At 39.5% G+C, this 18,344-nt stretch overlaps 3 protein-coding genes, 1 non-coding gene and 1 pseudogene across 9 annotated transcripts; 1 reads left to right on the top strand and 4 right to left on the bottom strand.

Annotated features, from left to right (window-relative positions):
* Positions 1-773: 773 nt before the first annotated feature.
* Positions 774-2,759, top strand: LOC122036217 (annotated as a pseudogene).
* Positions 2,361-9,336, bottom strand: LOC122036163 (GDP-mannose transporter GONST1-like). 2 transcript variants are annotated; one of them, XR_006127326.1, is made up of 11 exons: positions 9,154-9,336; positions 7,819-7,995; positions 6,825-7,029; positions 6,563-6,702; positions 5,925-6,054; positions 4,675-4,773; positions 3,961-4,115; positions 3,664-3,780; positions 3,441-3,538; positions 3,072-3,353; positions 2,361-2,462 (listed from the first exon to the last, which is right to left on the bottom strand). XR_006127326.1 is itself a non-coding variant. In XM_042595405.1 (10 exons), exons 1-10 carry the CDS (start codon positions 9,162-9,164, stop codon positions 3,310-3,312), a joined length of 1,176 nt encoding a protein of 391 aa, XP_042451339.1. In that variant the 5' UTR covers positions 9,165-9,336; the 3' UTR covers positions 2,867-3,309. The 2 variants fall into 2 exon arrangements, 1 of the variants encoding a protein (XP_042451339.1); XM_042595405.1 differs by lacking the exon at positions 2,361-2,462 and having other exon boundaries at positions 2,867-3,353.
* Positions 9,337-9,664: 328 nt separating this feature from the next.
* Positions 9,665-11,902, bottom strand: LOC122036161 (putative clathrin assembly protein At1g03050). The gene has a single exon (XM_042595398.1). It carries the CDS (start codon positions 11,640-11,642, stop codon positions 9,831-9,833), a length of 1,812 nt encoding a protein of 603 aa, XP_042451332.1. The 5' UTR covers positions 11,643-11,902; the 3' UTR covers positions 9,665-9,830.
* Positions 11,903-12,041: 139 nt separating this feature from the next.
* Positions 12,042-16,353, bottom strand: LOC122036162 (NAC domain-containing protein 82-like). 5 transcript variants are annotated; one of them, XM_042595399.1, is made up of 7 exons: positions 16,281-16,353; positions 15,087-15,553; positions 14,652-14,929; positions 13,355-13,663; positions 12,882-13,274; positions 12,666-12,769; positions 12,042-12,574 (listed from the first exon to the last, which is right to left on the bottom strand). In XM_042595399.1, the coding sequence occupies exons 2-6, from the start codon at positions 15,241-15,243 to the stop codon at positions 12,677-12,679; spliced, it is 1,230 nt and encodes a 409-aa protein (XP_042451333.1). In that variant the 5' UTR covers positions 15,244-15,553; positions 16,281-16,353; the 3' UTR covers positions 12,042-12,574; positions 12,666-12,676. The 5 variants fall into 5 exon arrangements, with proteins under 5 accessions (XP_042451333.1, XP_042451335.1, XP_042451336.1 ...); XM_042595401.1 differs by lacking the exon at positions 16,281-16,353 and having other exon boundaries at positions 12,042-12,570; XM_042595402.1 differs by lacking the exon at positions 16,281-16,353 and having other exon boundaries at positions 12,666-12,763.
* Positions 16,354-17,021: 668 nt separating this feature from the next.
* Positions 17,022-17,103, bottom strand: TRNAS-CGA. The gene has a single exon. It is a non-coding gene; the product is annotated as a tRNA-Ser (tRNA).
* Positions 17,104-18,344: the final 1,241 nt, after the last annotated feature.

Raw genomic sequence — 18,344 nt, 5'->3', positions numbered from 1 at the left:
ATTTTTTTTTTAAAAAAATAATGTTATGATGATTAATTATTTTTTTTAATAAATTTATAGTCGACTGTCAACTGATTAAATAGTATACCCATATTTATCCAACACTCGTAAATTACCATCTTGCTAAGTCACTCAACCTAATGAACTCACTCAAAACTTATATAGTCATCAATTTAAAATAATAGATTCACACAACTTGACTATTTTAATTAGAGTATTCAAAATTTTTTAATGACTCAATCCATTCGTCCCAATCAAATAAACCAATTTGACTAATATGTTGTCATCTCAATTTATTGGAGCACTTAGCTCAGCTCGTTCATTTAATAGATCAAACTTTTTTTAGAACAATTTGTTTTATTTTTTTATGAATTCAATGAACCATTTTTTATTAAAAGCAAAGGGACTTAAATATTTATTTATTTATTAATCTTTGATCTCACAGAGAAGAAATCAAAGATAGAATTCCACGTGACATCTATGAATTATTATGTGGATTCTTCTTATTAGGCTTAATTTTCTACCAAAATATGATGTATTGCTTAATTGATTATTAAAGGTATTCTTTTATGAGCATTAAAAAATAAAATCGTCACCCATTGTGGGCTCCACTAATTGTTAGGTAAACATCCTTTTAGATTGAAGTCGAAGATTTTTTTTATTTTTATTTTTTTCCCGTTTTGGGTGACATTTCAACCCCTTGAAAAGAAAAAACTTACCGACATATTATATTATATTATATTATATTATATTAAGGGTTTTTTAAATATTAGCAAAACTTCTACGGCGTTCTAGAAAGTTATTAAATGTGAGGGCATTTTTAGAATTTTATACTGAGGAAATCCTCCGGTGGCGAGTCGCCGTCAGCGAACTCCATGGATCTCGACGTCGATTGTAACCCATTGCATTGTTCATTCCAAAACTATCCTTCCCTTCGTGTTTTGATCTCTGTCAATCCTCCAATTGATTTTTAATTCCATCGGCTCGGCGCGAGTCTCCGATCGCCATGGGCAATGGACGCCACCAAGCTGCCGCAACAATGGCTGCCTCCTCTGTTCTCGCCCGCGATCGCTTCTTGCCCGTCCTTTCTTTCCTCGCCATAACCTCCCTCATCGCCCTTGCTTCGCAATGGCTGCCTCCTCCGCGTGACGCCAGCGGCCCACCGAGGAGCTGCGCGACCTTCTACCGGTAGCCGGGGAGGCAGCGGAAGGCGATGACATCTGTCTCGGAATTCGGAGGCGTCGGGGACGAGGCCACGTCGAACACCGCTGCGTTCAGGCAGGCGGTCGTGGACCTCGCCGGAGAGGAAGGCGGCGCGCAGCTGAATGTGCCAGCCGGCCAGTGGCTCACCGGCAGCTTCAACCTCACCAGCCGTTTCACGATGGCAAAAGGTAAATCATGAATGACTACTAGCCTTTAAAATAATGACTGACGCATGAAGAAGATATTTACTTACTATGTCAAAATTCGAAACTCAGACCTTATAATGACAACACCTCATGCACTAATTATTAGATCGTCCCAGGGGACACTCACCAGCCGCTTCACTCTTCACTTGGAGGCGGTGCCGTAATTCTGGGCTCACAGGTTCTAATCGCCACGTCCAAAATTCAAAATGTTCTTATATATATAGATATAATTATCAAACTAATTAATTGTAGATTAATTGTTTATCAGGCAAATGGAATGGAATGGAATGTTGTTTGCAGGGCAAAATGGAAGCATAGATGGGCAAGGAAGAATGTGGTGGAATAAAACTCTTAATCACACAAGAGGTGAGGTCACCTAGTAGAGCTGGTGAATTCACATAGCATTCTCATCTCCAATCTCACCTTCCTCAATTCTCCTTTCTGGACAATTCATCCAGTTTACTGCAGGTTGTTCATGTCCTTTTTTCTTTTTTTTTTTCTCTAGTAAACTTGCTCTCATTTTACTGATAAACTTGTTCTTCATCAATCTTCAGCGATGTCGTGGTTAAGAACATTACGATACTGGCGCCTACTAATGCTCCAAACACTGATGGCGATTCAAGCTCGCATGTTTGCTTGAAGACTGCTACATTGAGAGTGGGGATGCCTTAGTGGCTGTGAAGAGCAGATGGGATCAATATGGGATGGCCGTGGCACGACCAAGATCAAATATCATTATCCGCCGAGTGTCTGGCACGACCCCTACTTGCTCGGGGGTTGGTATCGGAAGTGAAATGTCAGGCGGGATAGCTAACATCATAGTGGAGGACCTTCGTGTCTGGGATTCTTCAGCTGCACTAAGAATCAAATCAGATCGAGGAAGGGGAGGCTACATAACCAATATCACAGTTAGCAATGTGGTTATGGAGCTGGTGAAGGTGCCGATAAGGTTCAGCAGGGGCTCAGACGATCATCCAGACCAGGGACATGACCTTTACATCAACAATGTTGTTGGGGTAGAGATTGGGAAGGGACCAGTTCTTGAAGGCATCCCTGGGACAATGTATGAGAGGGTAAGTTTCATAAATGTCAGCTTGAGTGGGTTCAAGTCTAAGTCGAAATGGCTCTGTGAATTTGTCATGGGAGAAGCTCATGATGTCTCACTGACACCATGCCGGCAGCTGAAGAGCAATGCAACTTCATCTTGGTGCAAGAAACCTTCTTAGCCTAAGCAATAGCTCCATCATTAAATTGAGAGCTAAGCTTAGGCAAGGATTCTTTCACATTAAGAAGAAACTTAAACAATCATTAGGTGATTGATGATACATGAGAGATTTGGTAAATTACAGAATGTTTTTCACCCATTGATTCTGTTTGCCAGGAGAGATCATAGGCGACATGTAAAGATTAAATCACAGAAGATAGACAATACTTGTTGGTTTTGACGAGGTTAAAGCTCACACTAAATCTCCAACTCTACTGATGAATGCAAATATAATTCAGGACATTTTTTTGAAGAATAAGTGATGAGGACAACCATTTCAAAGCCCAATGATTGAAACAGACTTCTCAATGAACTCAATTTCAAACCAGTTTAAACTTGAAATAGAACTAATAAATGGGGAAGAAAATGGCTATCAGAAACATTTGGTGATAGAGTACCTGTATCTACGCAAATAATTTATGCTGAATCTGAGAAACTTAGATCTTCTTTTCTGTTGATGATATGATTTTCTTTGCTGGGTTCCATGGATTATCTGGTATTAACAGCCGACACCGACATGTGAAATGTCCACATTGTCTGTGCATATCCTGATTGCTCAAACTTTGGAATCAAACATCCACGCCAGTTTCTGAGCAGCTCCACAGAAGGCTCTTTCAGTAAATATGATTGAGAATGCTACCGTAATTTTGCTTTAGCAAAACATACTCCTGCTAAGAGTCCTGCATATTTGGTTTTCATACATCTATCAGGAAGCTGAAAAAGGAACAAGACAGTTATCTAACCAATATATAAGTACGAATACCAACCGAAAAGGATACTCAAGAGGTTCTGCATGCTTGTTCGAACCTTGAAAAGAAATAATCCAGCAATTGAAAGAGGAATCTTATTCAGAGATCCTACAAGGCTGGAGAAGGAAAAGAAAATTTGATATGATTGGTTCAAGTGTATCGGATGTGTTTAGGGCACACAAAATAGGAAGGGATCAACTAAACAGTTCGAATCTTGCATCTGGTTTTAGTAGGGATGTACCTGTAAGTGGTTGCACTTGTCTGGTGAAGAAACCACAAAGAAGTGAAGCTGATGGCAAGACCCAGAATACCACTTAAAGTTATTACTAACCAAAACATAGGCATCCTCAAAAGCGGCCTGTCAAATCGCTTGATAGATACATAATTCCAATAAGACGACAAAGATGGAATTGGATTTATGAACAATTCCGATAGAACAGAAAACAGTCTACCTATTTATGACTCCAAGGACTTAAAATGATATTGCACTTCTTGAAAAACAAAAAAAAAAGGAAAATAAGTATAATTCAACACTTACGTTTCATAGAGATACTGCACTTCTTGAAAAGCAAACATCAGTACTATCCCCAGTGGTAAAGATAGAGTGTTGTTGAGAAGAACCATTGAAAATTCATTCAAGTTTCCAGACTTGGTGACTTGTTTAGCACTATCCATAACCCATCGCAGCGTTAACTGAGAACAAGTTCATGATAGAAATGAATACTAGAAGATATACAAGTTTATAACCATTTGACTAATATGCTAAGCGCAAGCATGTTATCCTAGAACAGTATATTTATAACAGGTATATAAATCAACAATCACAGAGAATGAAGTAATGAGAATAACTGTCTTGTAGTGGATAAAATTCTGGTGATTTTGTGGAAACTAAAGGTTAATGGCTAATAAATGGATCAAGGTTCAACTGTTTGTAATTCTGTTGGTTTGTCAATAGACAAGTGACTAATTATGATGTGATTTTAACAATTCTCAGAGTATGTTAAAACAAAGAGTCATTGGTGCCCAGATTTAAGCTGACTAATAGATAGTCAGTTTGCTTTTAATTTAAACATCAGATTTTCTGATATTTAAAACTTTAATTTCTTGAACAAATTACTTAAATAACTGAGCAACAACAAGCATCTTCGTCCGTGTATGCATGAAATTAGTAGTTGGCTTCAGACTTTTGATTTCATAGACGTCTTCACAAAATAACTTAGGCTTTCAAAGAAAAATATGTGAATCTTCTTACTGAGTATGCTGCTGTTAGAAAGCAATTTGCAATTTGCCATGAATAGCCCACTGCATGAAAAGAAAGATCCGTCATGCCTCCTGAAATTGCCGAAATGATCTGCAGCAGAAAGACAAAGTTGAATCAGAAATCAAATGTGCTATAGTAGACTTTCCTACAGTTTCATGGAGAATCAAATTTGAGCAATTTTCTTTTTCAGGATGCCCATACTGTATGTGGATAATTGCCAATTGAATCACAGGAGCAGTTTTCTATTTCTTTCTATATCTCCCATTTATTGGCATATACACAACGATCCAGAAAAAACAACACTAAAAACTATTCTACTTAAATGTTGACAGATATTTTACAAAATATAAACAACATGCCCTGCTGGTCCACAAGACAAAAATGGTCAATTATGAAGAGGAACATTGTTTTATCATGACTACTGCCATGCCATTATTCATTTCTATATTTAGTTCCCAATAAAGACAAAGTTATTATTCACATTTCAGTTTTATCATTAATTCGTAGTAAGTAGAAGCTGTCCAGTTTTATCAATCTTGCTTGGATGGAATTTATTAAGTGGCTATGTGATAAAGGACTTGCTATGTTTGCCGCACAGAGAATTGCAGAACATATATTTCAAAATTTCCAATTCATAAGAATGGGTTAATTATGTATTATGAACTATTCAAAATCAGTTTGCAGGAAGGAACCGAAACTTTCTTCTTTGGTGGAGAATGGGGGATTCAGCACTCTTTATAATGTTGTGATAGATACAGTGCGGGTGTATTTGGACTCAGAGAAGTAATTTCAGAAAAAGTTTTGATTTACTCCTCTAGGTCTCAATCTGTTTGGATTGGCAGGATGGAGTTTGTTTAAAAGTTCTTCAGCTTTGACCTCTCATTCAAGATTTTTTCACCACATTGCCAAGTTTGCTTTGTTGTGCCAGATTCAAAGCTTTGATTGTTCATACATGCCACTATGCTCTACCAAGCAGAAGCACCATAGATGGTTTAAGTAGAGTAAATTCCAATTTTGTTTAACTGAGTTTCAATCTGCTCGGCGTGGGTGGACCATGTAGATAGGTTTGGAAGAAGCTATATCAGGTAGCAACCTTATGTTGCTTCCTAGGTCTGATGCAGGGCCTATTTATTGCACTTAATGATTAGCTTCTAGATGCAACCAACCAAAATTGATCATGACTTACATATTCCTCTCTAAAAAAGCATTATTATAGGAAGCTATATTGAAGAGCAAAATACCATTAGGCAGAGGGCAGTCCACACTTTTTTATCATGATGCCTCATGAAAATGTATGTTTCTCCAAGGGCAGTAATGACATTGGTGACATTCTTGAGAATCGTTACCATAGCAACATTCATGTATCTTAAACTGCATTTAGAATATCACATATTAGACAAAATATAAAAGAATTCCATGTTAATGCAACAAGGAAAAGATAACCAATCAAATCAAACTGCCTACCCCATGCTTGCAGTGAATGATGCCAGAAACTAATCATACCGATGAATTGAGATATGGACTATTAGCCTACACTACTACCCTAGATATATGCTTTGTAGGGATGAAGAAGATGAGATAAATATATTTAATGTTTTCTTATATGTAGAATAAACTCCATTGCTACAGGAGACAGTCAAACTATGCGGCTATGCCTACAAACCAAAAGAAAACATAAGAGGAGCAAAATTCAGTACGCCAGTAGAAGTTTCCTATTGAAACTTTAAAATTTAGTCATCTCATCCCCTATAGACTTAATATTTTAAAGTTTATCTGAGCATAAACAATCTAACGGAATGATAGCAGATACAATCTGTATTTGTAATTGCCTCAAGAAGAAAAAACTGAACAATCTCTGCTCTTGAGACTTGTAACATACCTGAACATGCTTGTGATAAGCATCCCAATAAATATTACATTCACTGGCAACCAGACTTTAACCAATTTCCATGTGAGTGGTTCTGTTGATATTATGTTGAACAAACTCAAAGAGGAGACTATAGTTACAGACACAAGATTCTGCAACCAAAGGCAATATGGAGTAACAGTTTAATAATATGTAACACTTCATGTGATATTAATGAAGCAACTGATAAATTTCATGATAAAAAATATGGATAAATGAGATTGAGCTACAAAACCTGGTATAACATTAAGGAGATTCCAGCATTAAAATCATAGCCGGACAGTACAAGCTTGTTAACTAAAATCATGCTAATTGATGTTATGCAGTATGCTAGACCAGACACAAGAGCCTGGTTCTGTATCTTTGCACTATCCTGCTCTTTTTCAGCTTTACCATCTTCCAAATCCATGCTAGGCTCGTAAAAATACTTTGCTCCTGATCTACACAGTAAAGCAGAAGTTCACAATTGAAATGCCAGAAACTCGAATAAATGTAGTCAGAAAAAGGGTGGTGAAACATTAAATAACTGGTGTAAAACAGTGATAAAAGAACAAAGAAGAAAGTATTGCAGGATAAATATTGTTTTTGGTGACAGTGGTGCACTTGGATTCTTCAACTCCTTAAAGGCTAGGAAATTATCCCTACATCTAAAAGAAATTTCAGAAAAATGGTTTTGTAATTTTTGAGCAAGCAAGGACATAGACAATGAGATTATTTGCCTGCTAAGTATTCCATCTATGAATCTTCACTTTTATGCCCTCAAGAATGTTCATGATGCTAACCTTTGGTGCAATGCATTACTTGATTCACAAAGGAGTGCAAGTACTATGTCATCCAGAAGATAGATAGTAAGGAAAGTAACAAATTTGCTGCTAACTTAAAGTCTATTATCAACAAGTTAGATGCTTCACATTGGTGAATAAGTGATTTTAAATGGATGTACAAACCATAATTAGTGTAACTACTTTTTTGCTTTTAATTAATCGTGGAAAACTTTACCTTCCTTTCTCCACAAATATGATGCTGAACCTAACATTAGGAATGATCTCTCTTATCAAATTTGATGAAAATCAATTAATCATTATAAACATAATTGTTACCAAAATGAAATCCAGGAAAGAAAAATAAAATTCTTAGATGTTTACACTAACAGGCTGATAGACAAGGAGAAAAATAAGTTACCAAACAAAAGGTGAGTAAAAATAGGGGCAAAAAGCTATCATGCTTGCCTGTTGACAGTATCTCTTTGTCCAGAACCTATGGGGACTGTGATAGTGTCTGACATTCTATGCTGATCATTGCTCCTCAAAGTATTTCCTTCATCATTTGGGATTAGGCTACTTACAGCCTCTGAATGAGTTCTTCCGATGAGTTCACCAGGAGATTTTAAAGGATGAACTCTGAAACTAATAATGGATAAGAATTTTATCAACCAAACAAAGAACAATTTTTTGCCAAGCCAAAATTGCAAAAAAAAATATAAATAAAATAAATTAGAGATATTTTATGAAAGATAAATTCACATGGGAAACACAATGAAAACATTATCTTGCTAAAATTAAGATTACAAAAAAAGTGACTACACAAAACGCATGTCAATTACATTGAAATTTATTACAACTAAATAAACAGAGAAAATGCATATTTAGACTGAAGTCTCAACCAGCATGGCAAAGCATCACATTTCTCTTGAACATGAAAGCCAAACCAATTTTGGCTTATCTAAGTAATCTCCTTACCTTTTCACAAATTATGAATAATAAGGCAGGATTTGATCCTAGAACCTTGTGCAATAATAAGGAAGGTCATTGCTAAATCACAAATTAAGAATAGTAAGGCAGGATTTGATCTTGGAACCTTGCGCGATAATAAGGAAGGTCATTACTAATTGAGCCACTTAAGAACTTTCATCTTAGTTCTCTCTTCCATGCATATGAAACATAATTCTTTGATCATAGAAGTACAAGTATATAGATGTTAGCTGCTTGTTTGTACATTATAAGCATAGGAACCTCATTTAGTCATCTCAAAAGACCCACGTACAGATATGACTTGAGACTCGTGTATAACCATTGGAAGAAAGAACAAGAAAGCATGCACCCAGACTTTAAGAATTTCATGTGAGTAGAACTGATCATTTCATTAAGGAGGGGAGAATATCAAAACTCATCTTTTAAACTTAGAACAAGCTAGCTGACAGCTAAATAAAATTCTGTCGTTTATCGTTAATTAGGTAGAAGCCAATAGAGGTATCAATCAAATAAAAACAAAAATATCTCACAAAGATTCATCCTTCAAACTTCAAAGCACGATAAATTAAATCAGCAATAGCCAAATTTAATGACCATTTATAGCAAGAAGACGAAACCCAACTCATCAGATACCCTTCGCGACAACATTCTGGACTCCAACTCAACTAAGAAAAACGAACTTCCTAGTAAAAGCTACTTCTCATCGTCTTCCATAACTCAAAAGCAACGGACGAGGCTTCAAACATTTACAAATATGCTCCAGAATCCGAACAAGAGAGGGGAAAAAAAAACGGGATTTTAACAGAAACTCACCTCGACCCCATGAACACGAAGAACCGATCGAAAATCAGCTATCCGAAATGAAACCGGCCGATTGCGCAAAGATGGGAAAGGGTCAAACAGCAGGCGGAGAGACAAATCAGCGAGAAGAGCGAGCCCCTCGGAAGATTCGCAGGGTTTGGAGCTCCGATGCGATCTTTGCCGTGAGACCGTACAATATTTAAAGCTGTCCATTTCGGAAAATAAATATTCAATGATAAAAAAAAGTCCGCAAAAGACAAATCTCTTTCTCCATTCTCTAATGCTTAATCGGTCAAACACGGTCCGCTTCTTCGCGACCGCGTCGTTAGAACTAGATAACATGCGCAGTACAAAGTTGACTACACGCAAATGGATCGTCTTAGACAATTATGATAAAGTAATAATAGCTATTTTAAGAAATAAATGATAGATATAAGGATTTATATTAGCAATTAGTGCAGATAAATATGTCTTTTTTACTAAAATATCAAGGAATAATGATAATAATGTAAATACATGCCTATATCCACACATTCTAAACTGTGCGTCCCAAAAGAATGATTAAATGAAAATTTGATTAACATTGAAAAAATTAAAAGATGCATTTTGATTTTGTATCGTCCAGCAAAATTAGAAATTTAATTTAAGAGAAGAGATGGAGCAATCGATGGAGAAGGAACCGGACATATTCAATGCATGCGAGCATAGGCGGCGTGACCGAACTGCTGCTGCTGCTGCTGCAACTTGTCGAGCGCCGCCTGCCCTTGCCTGCCCTCCTTCGCGTACTGCTCCCACATCCACTGTTCATCCGTCATCAGATGTTGTTTCCTTTCCATGTCCGACATCTGCACGTACGACGGCGGCGGCACGACCGTCGACGCCGCGAACGGGTCGCTGTCAGAGGCCGCCGCGCCGGTTGCGCCCGGAGGCGCTGGCAATGCCAGCATCGGCTGCGGCGGAGGGATCACCACGCTGCTCGAGCTCCCGGTTTGACCCTGCCTCTCCGTCGCCGCCGTGGCCTGTGCCTGTGCGTACAACCCGTCCAGCAGTAGCATGTCGAAGCCGCCGCCGAGCACAGCCCTCTTGTCCGACAGGTTGGTCGCCGCCGCCACCAGCGCCGTCTCCCAATCTGAGGAATCCTCGGCCTCGAACGCCTCCCATTTGGGCGCTGCAGAGTCCGCCAATGGGCCGTCGAACAAAGCGAGAGCAAGCTGGTCGCCGTGCTCCTCCCCTGTCATCGCGTCTCCCTTCAAGTTTAAAAAGTCCACGTCTTCCTCCTCTGCTTCCTTCGTCGTCTTCTCTGGCGACGAAGAGTTATCCTCGATCACTGCCACGGCACGCTCTTGCTGCGCCTCTTCAACCTCTTCGGGCCCGGGCGCCGGCAACGCCTTCAGTGCATTCTTCTCGTACTCCGGCTCGGGCTCTTCCTCTGGTGATTTGGTGGCGGCCACGGTGATCGCAGCCGCCGCCTCCTGGCGCTGGCGGTTAGCGATGGCGAGGACGGACTTGTCGCGGATGAACTCTTCCATAACCTCGAGCTTCTTAGACGTGATCCGCTCGATCTCGGGATATTCAGATGACCGACAGACGCCGGCGGCCCGAGCCCAGCCGTAGAACAGGTCCAGCTCGTCGAACTGCTTGGAGAGGCGGTGGAAGATCTCGTGCACGCTGACGCACTCGGGGACCTCAAGATCCATAAACCGATCGACGAAGATGTTCATCAACTCGACGAGATCGTAATATATCTTGAAGCTCTCCTTCACCAGCGGATAAAGCGCCACGGCGACGATGCGGTTGTGCTTGGCGGCGCCGGTGGGGCGGCATGCGAGGAAGCGCTCTAGCATCCGCTGCAGGTGCCGCGTGCGAGCGAAGATTCGATCGGCGGGCATGTCTCTGACCGGAGTGGCGACTCTGGAGGCGGAGGCAGTGGCCGCGGCAGTGACGGCTCCAGTTGCGACGGTGGCCGAGGGGTCGGCGTCGTCGTCCTGGTCGTGGTCGAGGTTGGTAGAGCTGGGGCGTCGCTTGCGGCGGCCGTGCATGCGGTAGTCAAGGCGCTCGTCGAGGTAGAGGGCGTAGGTGCGGACGAATGCGGAGAAGTCGAAGGCGTCGGAGCGGGAGGTGTCGCGGAAATCGGAGAGGTTGAGCATGCGGGTGCCGCGGCGGGTGGTGAGGAAGATCTCCTTCTCGTAGGCGGAGTCGCCCTCCAAGAGGAGGCGGTGGATGAGGAAGAGGGTCTTGAGGGCCACCGTCCAGCTGCGGGTCTTGCCGAGGCGGCGGGAGAGGGTGGCGACGCAGGCACCGACGTGGGCGCGGGAGTAGCACGTGAGGCTGAAGATCTCTCGGATGTGCTTCTCGTCGGCGGGGAACTCGTCGTGGCGAGTGGCCTTGACGATGGCCACGTCCAAGTCCGACAGAGAGGTGCTGTTGCTGACCTTGGCGAGGCCGATGCTCGTCTTGTCCTTGACGGCGCCGATCGCCTTCCGGAGCTTGCTCGGGGACATGGTCGGAGCAGTAATTAATTCTGGAGTTGGAAGAAGGGAGGAGAGGCGTGTGGTGTTATCTTCTTCGTCGGCAGGGTGGCTGTTGATTGCGGTGGCAGTGGATAGGGATTTGAACGAGAGCTGTGCGCCATTAGAAGCCGCGGCGAAGTAGGAGCGAGTGAGGCTTAAAAAAGACAAACAAATGGCCGGTGGTCGTCGCGCTTTGACGATTTCCTCCTCCCCTGGTCATCGTGTTGGGCGAACACCGTCGGGTTCAGGGCCGTCGCCAAACCACGCTAGCCCAAGTTAGTCATGCTACCAAAAACTGAGGGGTCAATAGATTCTACCTGCTTCAGCCTGAATACTCAATAAATTAACAAAAGCATTGACACAATCAGAAGCAGTCATGCTACCAAAAACTGAGCTGATCAAGAGATAAATATATTATTTCAGAATTCTATTACAGATCAATACACAAGTTGACATTTCATCTATTGGTTCTCTTGCCAGGCGAGTGCAGAAACTAAAGGCATATAGTAATAGTAGTAGAGAACCACAGGACTGATCAATTATGAAAGGTGTAGTGTGCATGCTGGGCCAACAGACTTAGCAACAGATAAGATCGTTTATGTTGGTTGTGATCCTGCGCGTAGGTGGTACAATATATAGATGAATCAATGGGGCAGCGGAAGCTTTGATCTGGATATCATGTTTTCTGGTAAGGAGCACAGCCAATACAACGGTTGCAATATCAAGTTGCTTTACACAGTGGCATCTTTCAAGGATTCTTACCGGCTACGACCAGCATGAAAACTTGAATGCATTTCAATGAGCCAAATTTTGCCGTGTAGAGTGTGGATTTAGGTTGAGAATCAAGACGGCCAACTCAATTTCAGCAGAGGTATCTGAGCAGTTTATTCTTCAAGAGTTCTGGAAAATCTTAATCAGTCTGTCTGCAGAGAAGCTAGCGCATTTGAGTTGTCATTCTTAAAACTTTCAAGTGAGTCGGCCATTATATGAAGATTTCTGAAGTCAAATGCCTACCTAACATGGTATCAAAGAAAAGGGTTGGTGAAACTGGCTAGAAGAGATTCAGATTCAAGAGCATCTGGGTGATAGGCAAATATTCCAACATCTTCTGTCTGTTGCTAATCCAAATACATAAAATAATCAGATTCACAATCAAACAGAAATTTTGGTTCAAAGAAACACATAAGAAATAAACCAAACTGAAAATAGAAGGAAATCAGCCACATGCACCTGTACATTAATTGTAGGTTGTCCATTGGTAATTTCAGCTCCTGCATAAGAAGCATAATGCATTGAAGTACTGCCATCATTAGAAAAGTAAGGGACTGAATCAGGCATGGGAACCAGATTATTATGCGTGCAAGTTAATGCGTCATTCAGCATGGTAGATTGACATGGAGTGTTATCCTCGGTTAACCAAAAATCAGTGAGCTCCAGATACTGGTCATTTTCAAATTCTAATAGCATAGAAGATAAAGCAGTTCCGTCGAGATTGTCTCCAGACGCCTTGTTGTTAGAATTCGGCTCGTGAGAATATATATTTTCTAATTCAGTAGAGATTTCCTCAGGGCCTATGGAAGAGGTTTCATCAACAGTTCCATTGGGAACAGCTGAATCAGGGACCTGCTAGGCAATTAATAAATATCAACACAAACATTAATTAAACTTGTATTTAACATACACATAGGAATGATGGCAGATACCTCATGATGAGCATTCTCTCTAGGTGGAGAGCTATTAAGAAACTCTAAAAATTCATCCAGCAGTATTCCATCAAATTCAAGAAGATCATGGTCAGAAGATGTCTCAATGACCGCAGAGGTCATAGCTTGCTCAGTGACAGGATTGAACAAAGTAGTTTGACAAGCTAAGGATTCTGGACCAAGAGGAAAAGAATCTTCAGTAGTTGTGTCGTCATCATAATCCTCTTCGTTAAAAGGTGCACCATATTGCTCCCCAATTTTAGGACCTGAACCACTTTTCTGGAAGATTTTGCAGAGAACATATGCATCCTGTAATGTAAAAAGAGAGAGATTTATTACAAATAGGGAATACCAATAATCAGATAACACAGAAAACAATATTCCAGAGCAATCCCATATCATTATATCAGAATGAGAAAAAGCAATACGAGAATATGTTTCTCACAATTTATATAGCTTCGCACCTATTAATAGCAAAGCATTGTGCTCATAATGACTACTACTACATCCTTCTGAAGTATTTCTAGGATCCACAATGGTATGCGGCTGCATTTTTCCAACTATAAAAATGGATTACCATGAGAATCCTTATCCTATAGCACAAGCAAGCTCTGACAATGGCTAACAAAGTCTAAATATGATCCTACGTACATATCATGATGCTTTGTGAACACCTAGTAACTCTGATTTCTGAAAGAACTGTTATATGTGATACCAATTTTAGTTTCCAAGTTCTGGAAAACGATAGAAAACCTAGGCTAAGCTTCTAGATCTTTTGGAAAATGAAAATCACAAGCACAGAACAAACATGCAACCTGTATTATGATTTATGAAGGTCAATCTCTTTAGCTATGCAGGTGGATGTAGGATGGTAGACAAATGCCTCGACTATGACCAGTACTCAAATAGCACCCAAGTGGGCAGCGTGTCTCAGCCATGGACGGCCATTCGGCACTTATCTACTGCACACTCCAACAACCAGGACGCATGAACCTTCACAAATGGCTAGTTCTAGTCCCAATAACTCCTCTAGGATTTTCGACCAGTTACCCATTTGAATTTTAAACTTTAGCATTAGTTGTTTAGGCTTAGTTCCAGTCTCATCTAATGGTGAAACAATCGCATGGTAGGCTACAATGCTTACTGTGGCAATTGACACAAGCTTACCATAGACAATACACTAAGCAAACAATATTAACAGCAAAACAGCAGAGCATTTACAATATATATGATGCTATCAATTGAGAACATATCAGAAATGCATTAAAGATTTAATAGTAGTGAAATCAAGTGCAACCTGAAAGAATCCAGCATCAACCAGTTCCTTGCTTTCAAGTCTGTACTCATACATCATCCAGTCAGTTCTGCTGCCTTTTGGAAGCTTTCCTACATGAAAAACTAAAGATTTCCTCATCCCAATGGTAGAAGAGTTGTGAACAACAACTTTATCATTTCCAGTAGCTTTCCAGTAACCATTTCCAGTTGTGCGATTTGCTCTAGAGCCATTAGGATATTTTCTATCTCTAGCACAGAAGAAGTACCACTCAAGGTCTTTGCTATGCAATTGAGATTTGCCTGCACAATAAAAAAATTGCATAGCCCGGTTATATGTCTTGGACCAACAAAAATGGATTTTTAGTAGACCATAACAATCCCAGGTCATAACTCCATGAAGTTTCCAGCATTAAAAAAAAATGAAGAAATTGCAAAGGCAAAGAAGACGTTAGGTCACCTGGGAGATCCCAAGGGGCAAATTTGTACAATTCAATTTCAGTAATAGCTTCAAAACGGAAAGGCTTTCCCATTATTTTTCTCTTCAAGTAGAACCAAACAAGTTCGACATCAGTTGGATGGAAGCGGAAACCTGGGGGGAGGTTATTCTTGGCCATGATGATGAAATTCTTCACAATAGTACTAAAATGAGATTTGAAAAGTGTTTTGGTCTAACAGTTCTTATAAGACTCAACTTAATAGTAATGACAATCGTCACAATCTTGGAGCTGGATGTTTCACAAGGCCCTTGTATATCTAGTAAATCCAGTTCCAAGATAAAACCTCTGTATTTATCAAGTCCAGTGGCAAAATATTATTCGATGAGAACACCACAGCCGCTTACGGCATATAAACCAAAAGTCAGGCCAAAGAAACCAAGGGTATTCCTTTCTAATGTCAAAATACATTTGATATAAAAGCACAATCCTGCAAGAACAGTTTTCACGTTAGGCAAAGTTCAATCATTAGATAAGAAGGAAAAGACCGAACTGAATGCATAAAACAGAAGCAGCATGTAGCAGGAAATAGAATCAGAACTCTACAGCACAGAGAAAATTAAAAATTGAAGTTGAACTTCTTCTATGGAAGACCGCAGACTCCTAAGAAATCTAAAATGAATCATAAATATCCAGCTCGTGCTTAGAGAAATCTACTTTACCAGATTTGGAAAACATATATCTTGAATCTACTTTACAGGATTCGGAAAACATATATCCTGAATCCAACCTCTACATATCGTCAAATCTAAATTATAATATGGGATATTTAGTCAACCCTCGGGTCACAGACATCTATGAAGAAGCATATCAAAATACTAATTCCTAAAAGAGATCTGGGGAAATTGATATAAGCAACTAACTTCAAAAGAGGGAAATTTTACCAGCGTTGACTCGCGACTAAAGTCAACCGACTAAATTACTCAACAGTATGAAGATCAATCAGCAGATCTAAGAACACGCAAACTCTTTAAAGGGGAAAACTATCTAGATCAAAACAAAAGCTACGATCCGTTTTGAAATATCTCATAATAGCTAGCCAAAAGCTAAGAGTACCCTAATTTTAAACTAGAATAGATGGAGAATTGAGAACTAAGATCGATAGGAGAAAAACAAATCAAGTTCGCATGATTAGGCATTCCGGAAGGCAAACTTACGCCTGCGGAACCCTATCGAAGTTGAGTGCATGCGCCGCCCTTGACGGCTTTGACCCAACGGGTGAAGAGGGGAGAGGAGAGCAGGAGGGAGTTTTTTATAGGAGAGAAGAGACTGAGTTTTTGCACATTTGCCCAAGAACTTTACAAATATAATATAAATGTCCTTTGAATAAATAGGCCCTTCTCGAGTTTATCAAATACCCATATCAGCACCTGCAAATGAACAATACTCGAGTAGGCCCTTCTAAACTTCTAAATTATGTCAAAATTGGTATCGACAGTTAAAATCTGAGTATTTTTTCATTAATCATTGCCGTTAAAATGTATATTTTCGTTGAAAATAAAAAAAAAACAATCACTTAATGAGGTCAAGAATAATAAAATCAGAAGTTTAAAGGACGTAGATGTCATTTTCTTTCTTATCTCGGAAGTTCCCTTTGCACTTCTCATTTAGGTTCCACGTGGGAGGATGTGATTGGAGCACTAAATCAGTCGAGTCAAACAGCTAGTTCCAATTTTGACTTTTTGGCTTGGTGATTAGACTAATGGATTAATGAATGGATAATGTATTAACCTTGCAACGCCACGCGAAGTATATAGTTTGATACGAGTATTATGCAAATGCAATTAAACTATCATTCAGGTAGTACTATTAATCTATCATAATTCATAAAGTTAAATTGTTAATTGCAGGTTAAACAAATTAGGAGGGTCGTCGTAAATAAAACGAAAAAAAAGATGCGTCGACAGCAGGATTCGAACCTGCGCAGGCAAAGCCCAACAGATTTCGAGTCTGTCTCCTTAACCACTCGGACATATCGACGGTTTTATTTTGGTAGCAAACTATTATATATTTATTAATAATAATAGCTACCATTTGTTCCTCTGGAATTTATTTGTATGTTCGGTACCTAACCGCATACGAAATATTCTCACCTGACCTGCTTTCAAAATTACTAAATGGCGTTTCTTCTCCTGATGATCTAATGACTAACATATAAAATATTATCATTATGATCTTAAGTTCGAATCTTAACATAGTCAAGATAAATATCTTCTTCATATGTCAGTCATTATTTCAAAAACAAGTAACTATCCGTGATATATCTCCTCCGTATTGACCCTAGGACGAATTGACGGAAGCGTTGGGAGCGAACGTAATCATCTTTTGTTACTAAAATTACTAAATCACATATTAAATATTCATTTTACCTCTTCGCATTTCTCTGAATTTATTGCTTCGATTTTTTATTTTTAAGTTAAATACGTAGATTTTTTTTAAATAGATTATGTCAAAGCGATGGTTAGACGAATACATAAAATTTAGTTTAATGTCATTCCAAGTTCACTAAATCTATTAGTCAGTGTCGGCCAAAATCGATTGATAGATCTAGAAAATTTAGAATGATATTAATCAAGTGATATGTGTCATCTAACTCTCTTAATTATATATATACCCTCAAATATCAATTTGGTATAATATAAGAGTAATTTTTTAAACACAAATCAAAAATTTATTCATGTAACAAAAAACTAGTTTTAATTGATTGCTAATTTATTACCTAAATAAATTTAATTGATTAAAATATTTTTCAAATGATAAAAAAATTAATTTTTATTAAAAAAATCATTACTCTGACTATATTTCTATTAAATTGATATTTGAGTGCATGTACATAATATAAGTACCTTGTGTTGGTTTTGATATAATCAACCAAGTCAAGTAAGGCTCTACGTATTTGATATCCTGCGTCTGTTGGGACTTAGGAACGCAAGAAGTCGAGCTAAAGACGTGACGGACAAGAAGAATAGCATGAGAATCGAGTCAACCGGTTTGGTGCATCTGATGGACGAGAAGTTGCGAAATAGTACACCGGTGAAATGAGAAAAACACGCGCAGTGCTTCTGATGGACGAGAAGCCAAAGTGGAAGATTGCTCGAGGAGAATGCCGGAAGTGGGTTCGGGTGAGCTTAACTCCTGAAAGATAGAAAATCACCCAAATGATCGGAGCGGAAGACCAGACAATGACAACACAAAGTTGACCTTATTCGGGTGCCTAGAGC

This window comes from Zingiber officinale, unplaced genomic scaffold (assembly GCF_018446385.1).
Source record: "Zingiber officinale cultivar Zhangliang unplaced genomic scaffold, Zo_v1.1 ctg134, whole genome shotgun sequence".
In the NCBI taxonomy this organism is placed as follows: domain Eukaryota; kingdom Viridiplantae; phylum Streptophyta; class Magnoliopsida; order Zingiberales; family Zingiberaceae; genus Zingiber; species Zingiber officinale.
This window is presented reverse-complemented; position numbering and strand designations above follow the sequence as displayed.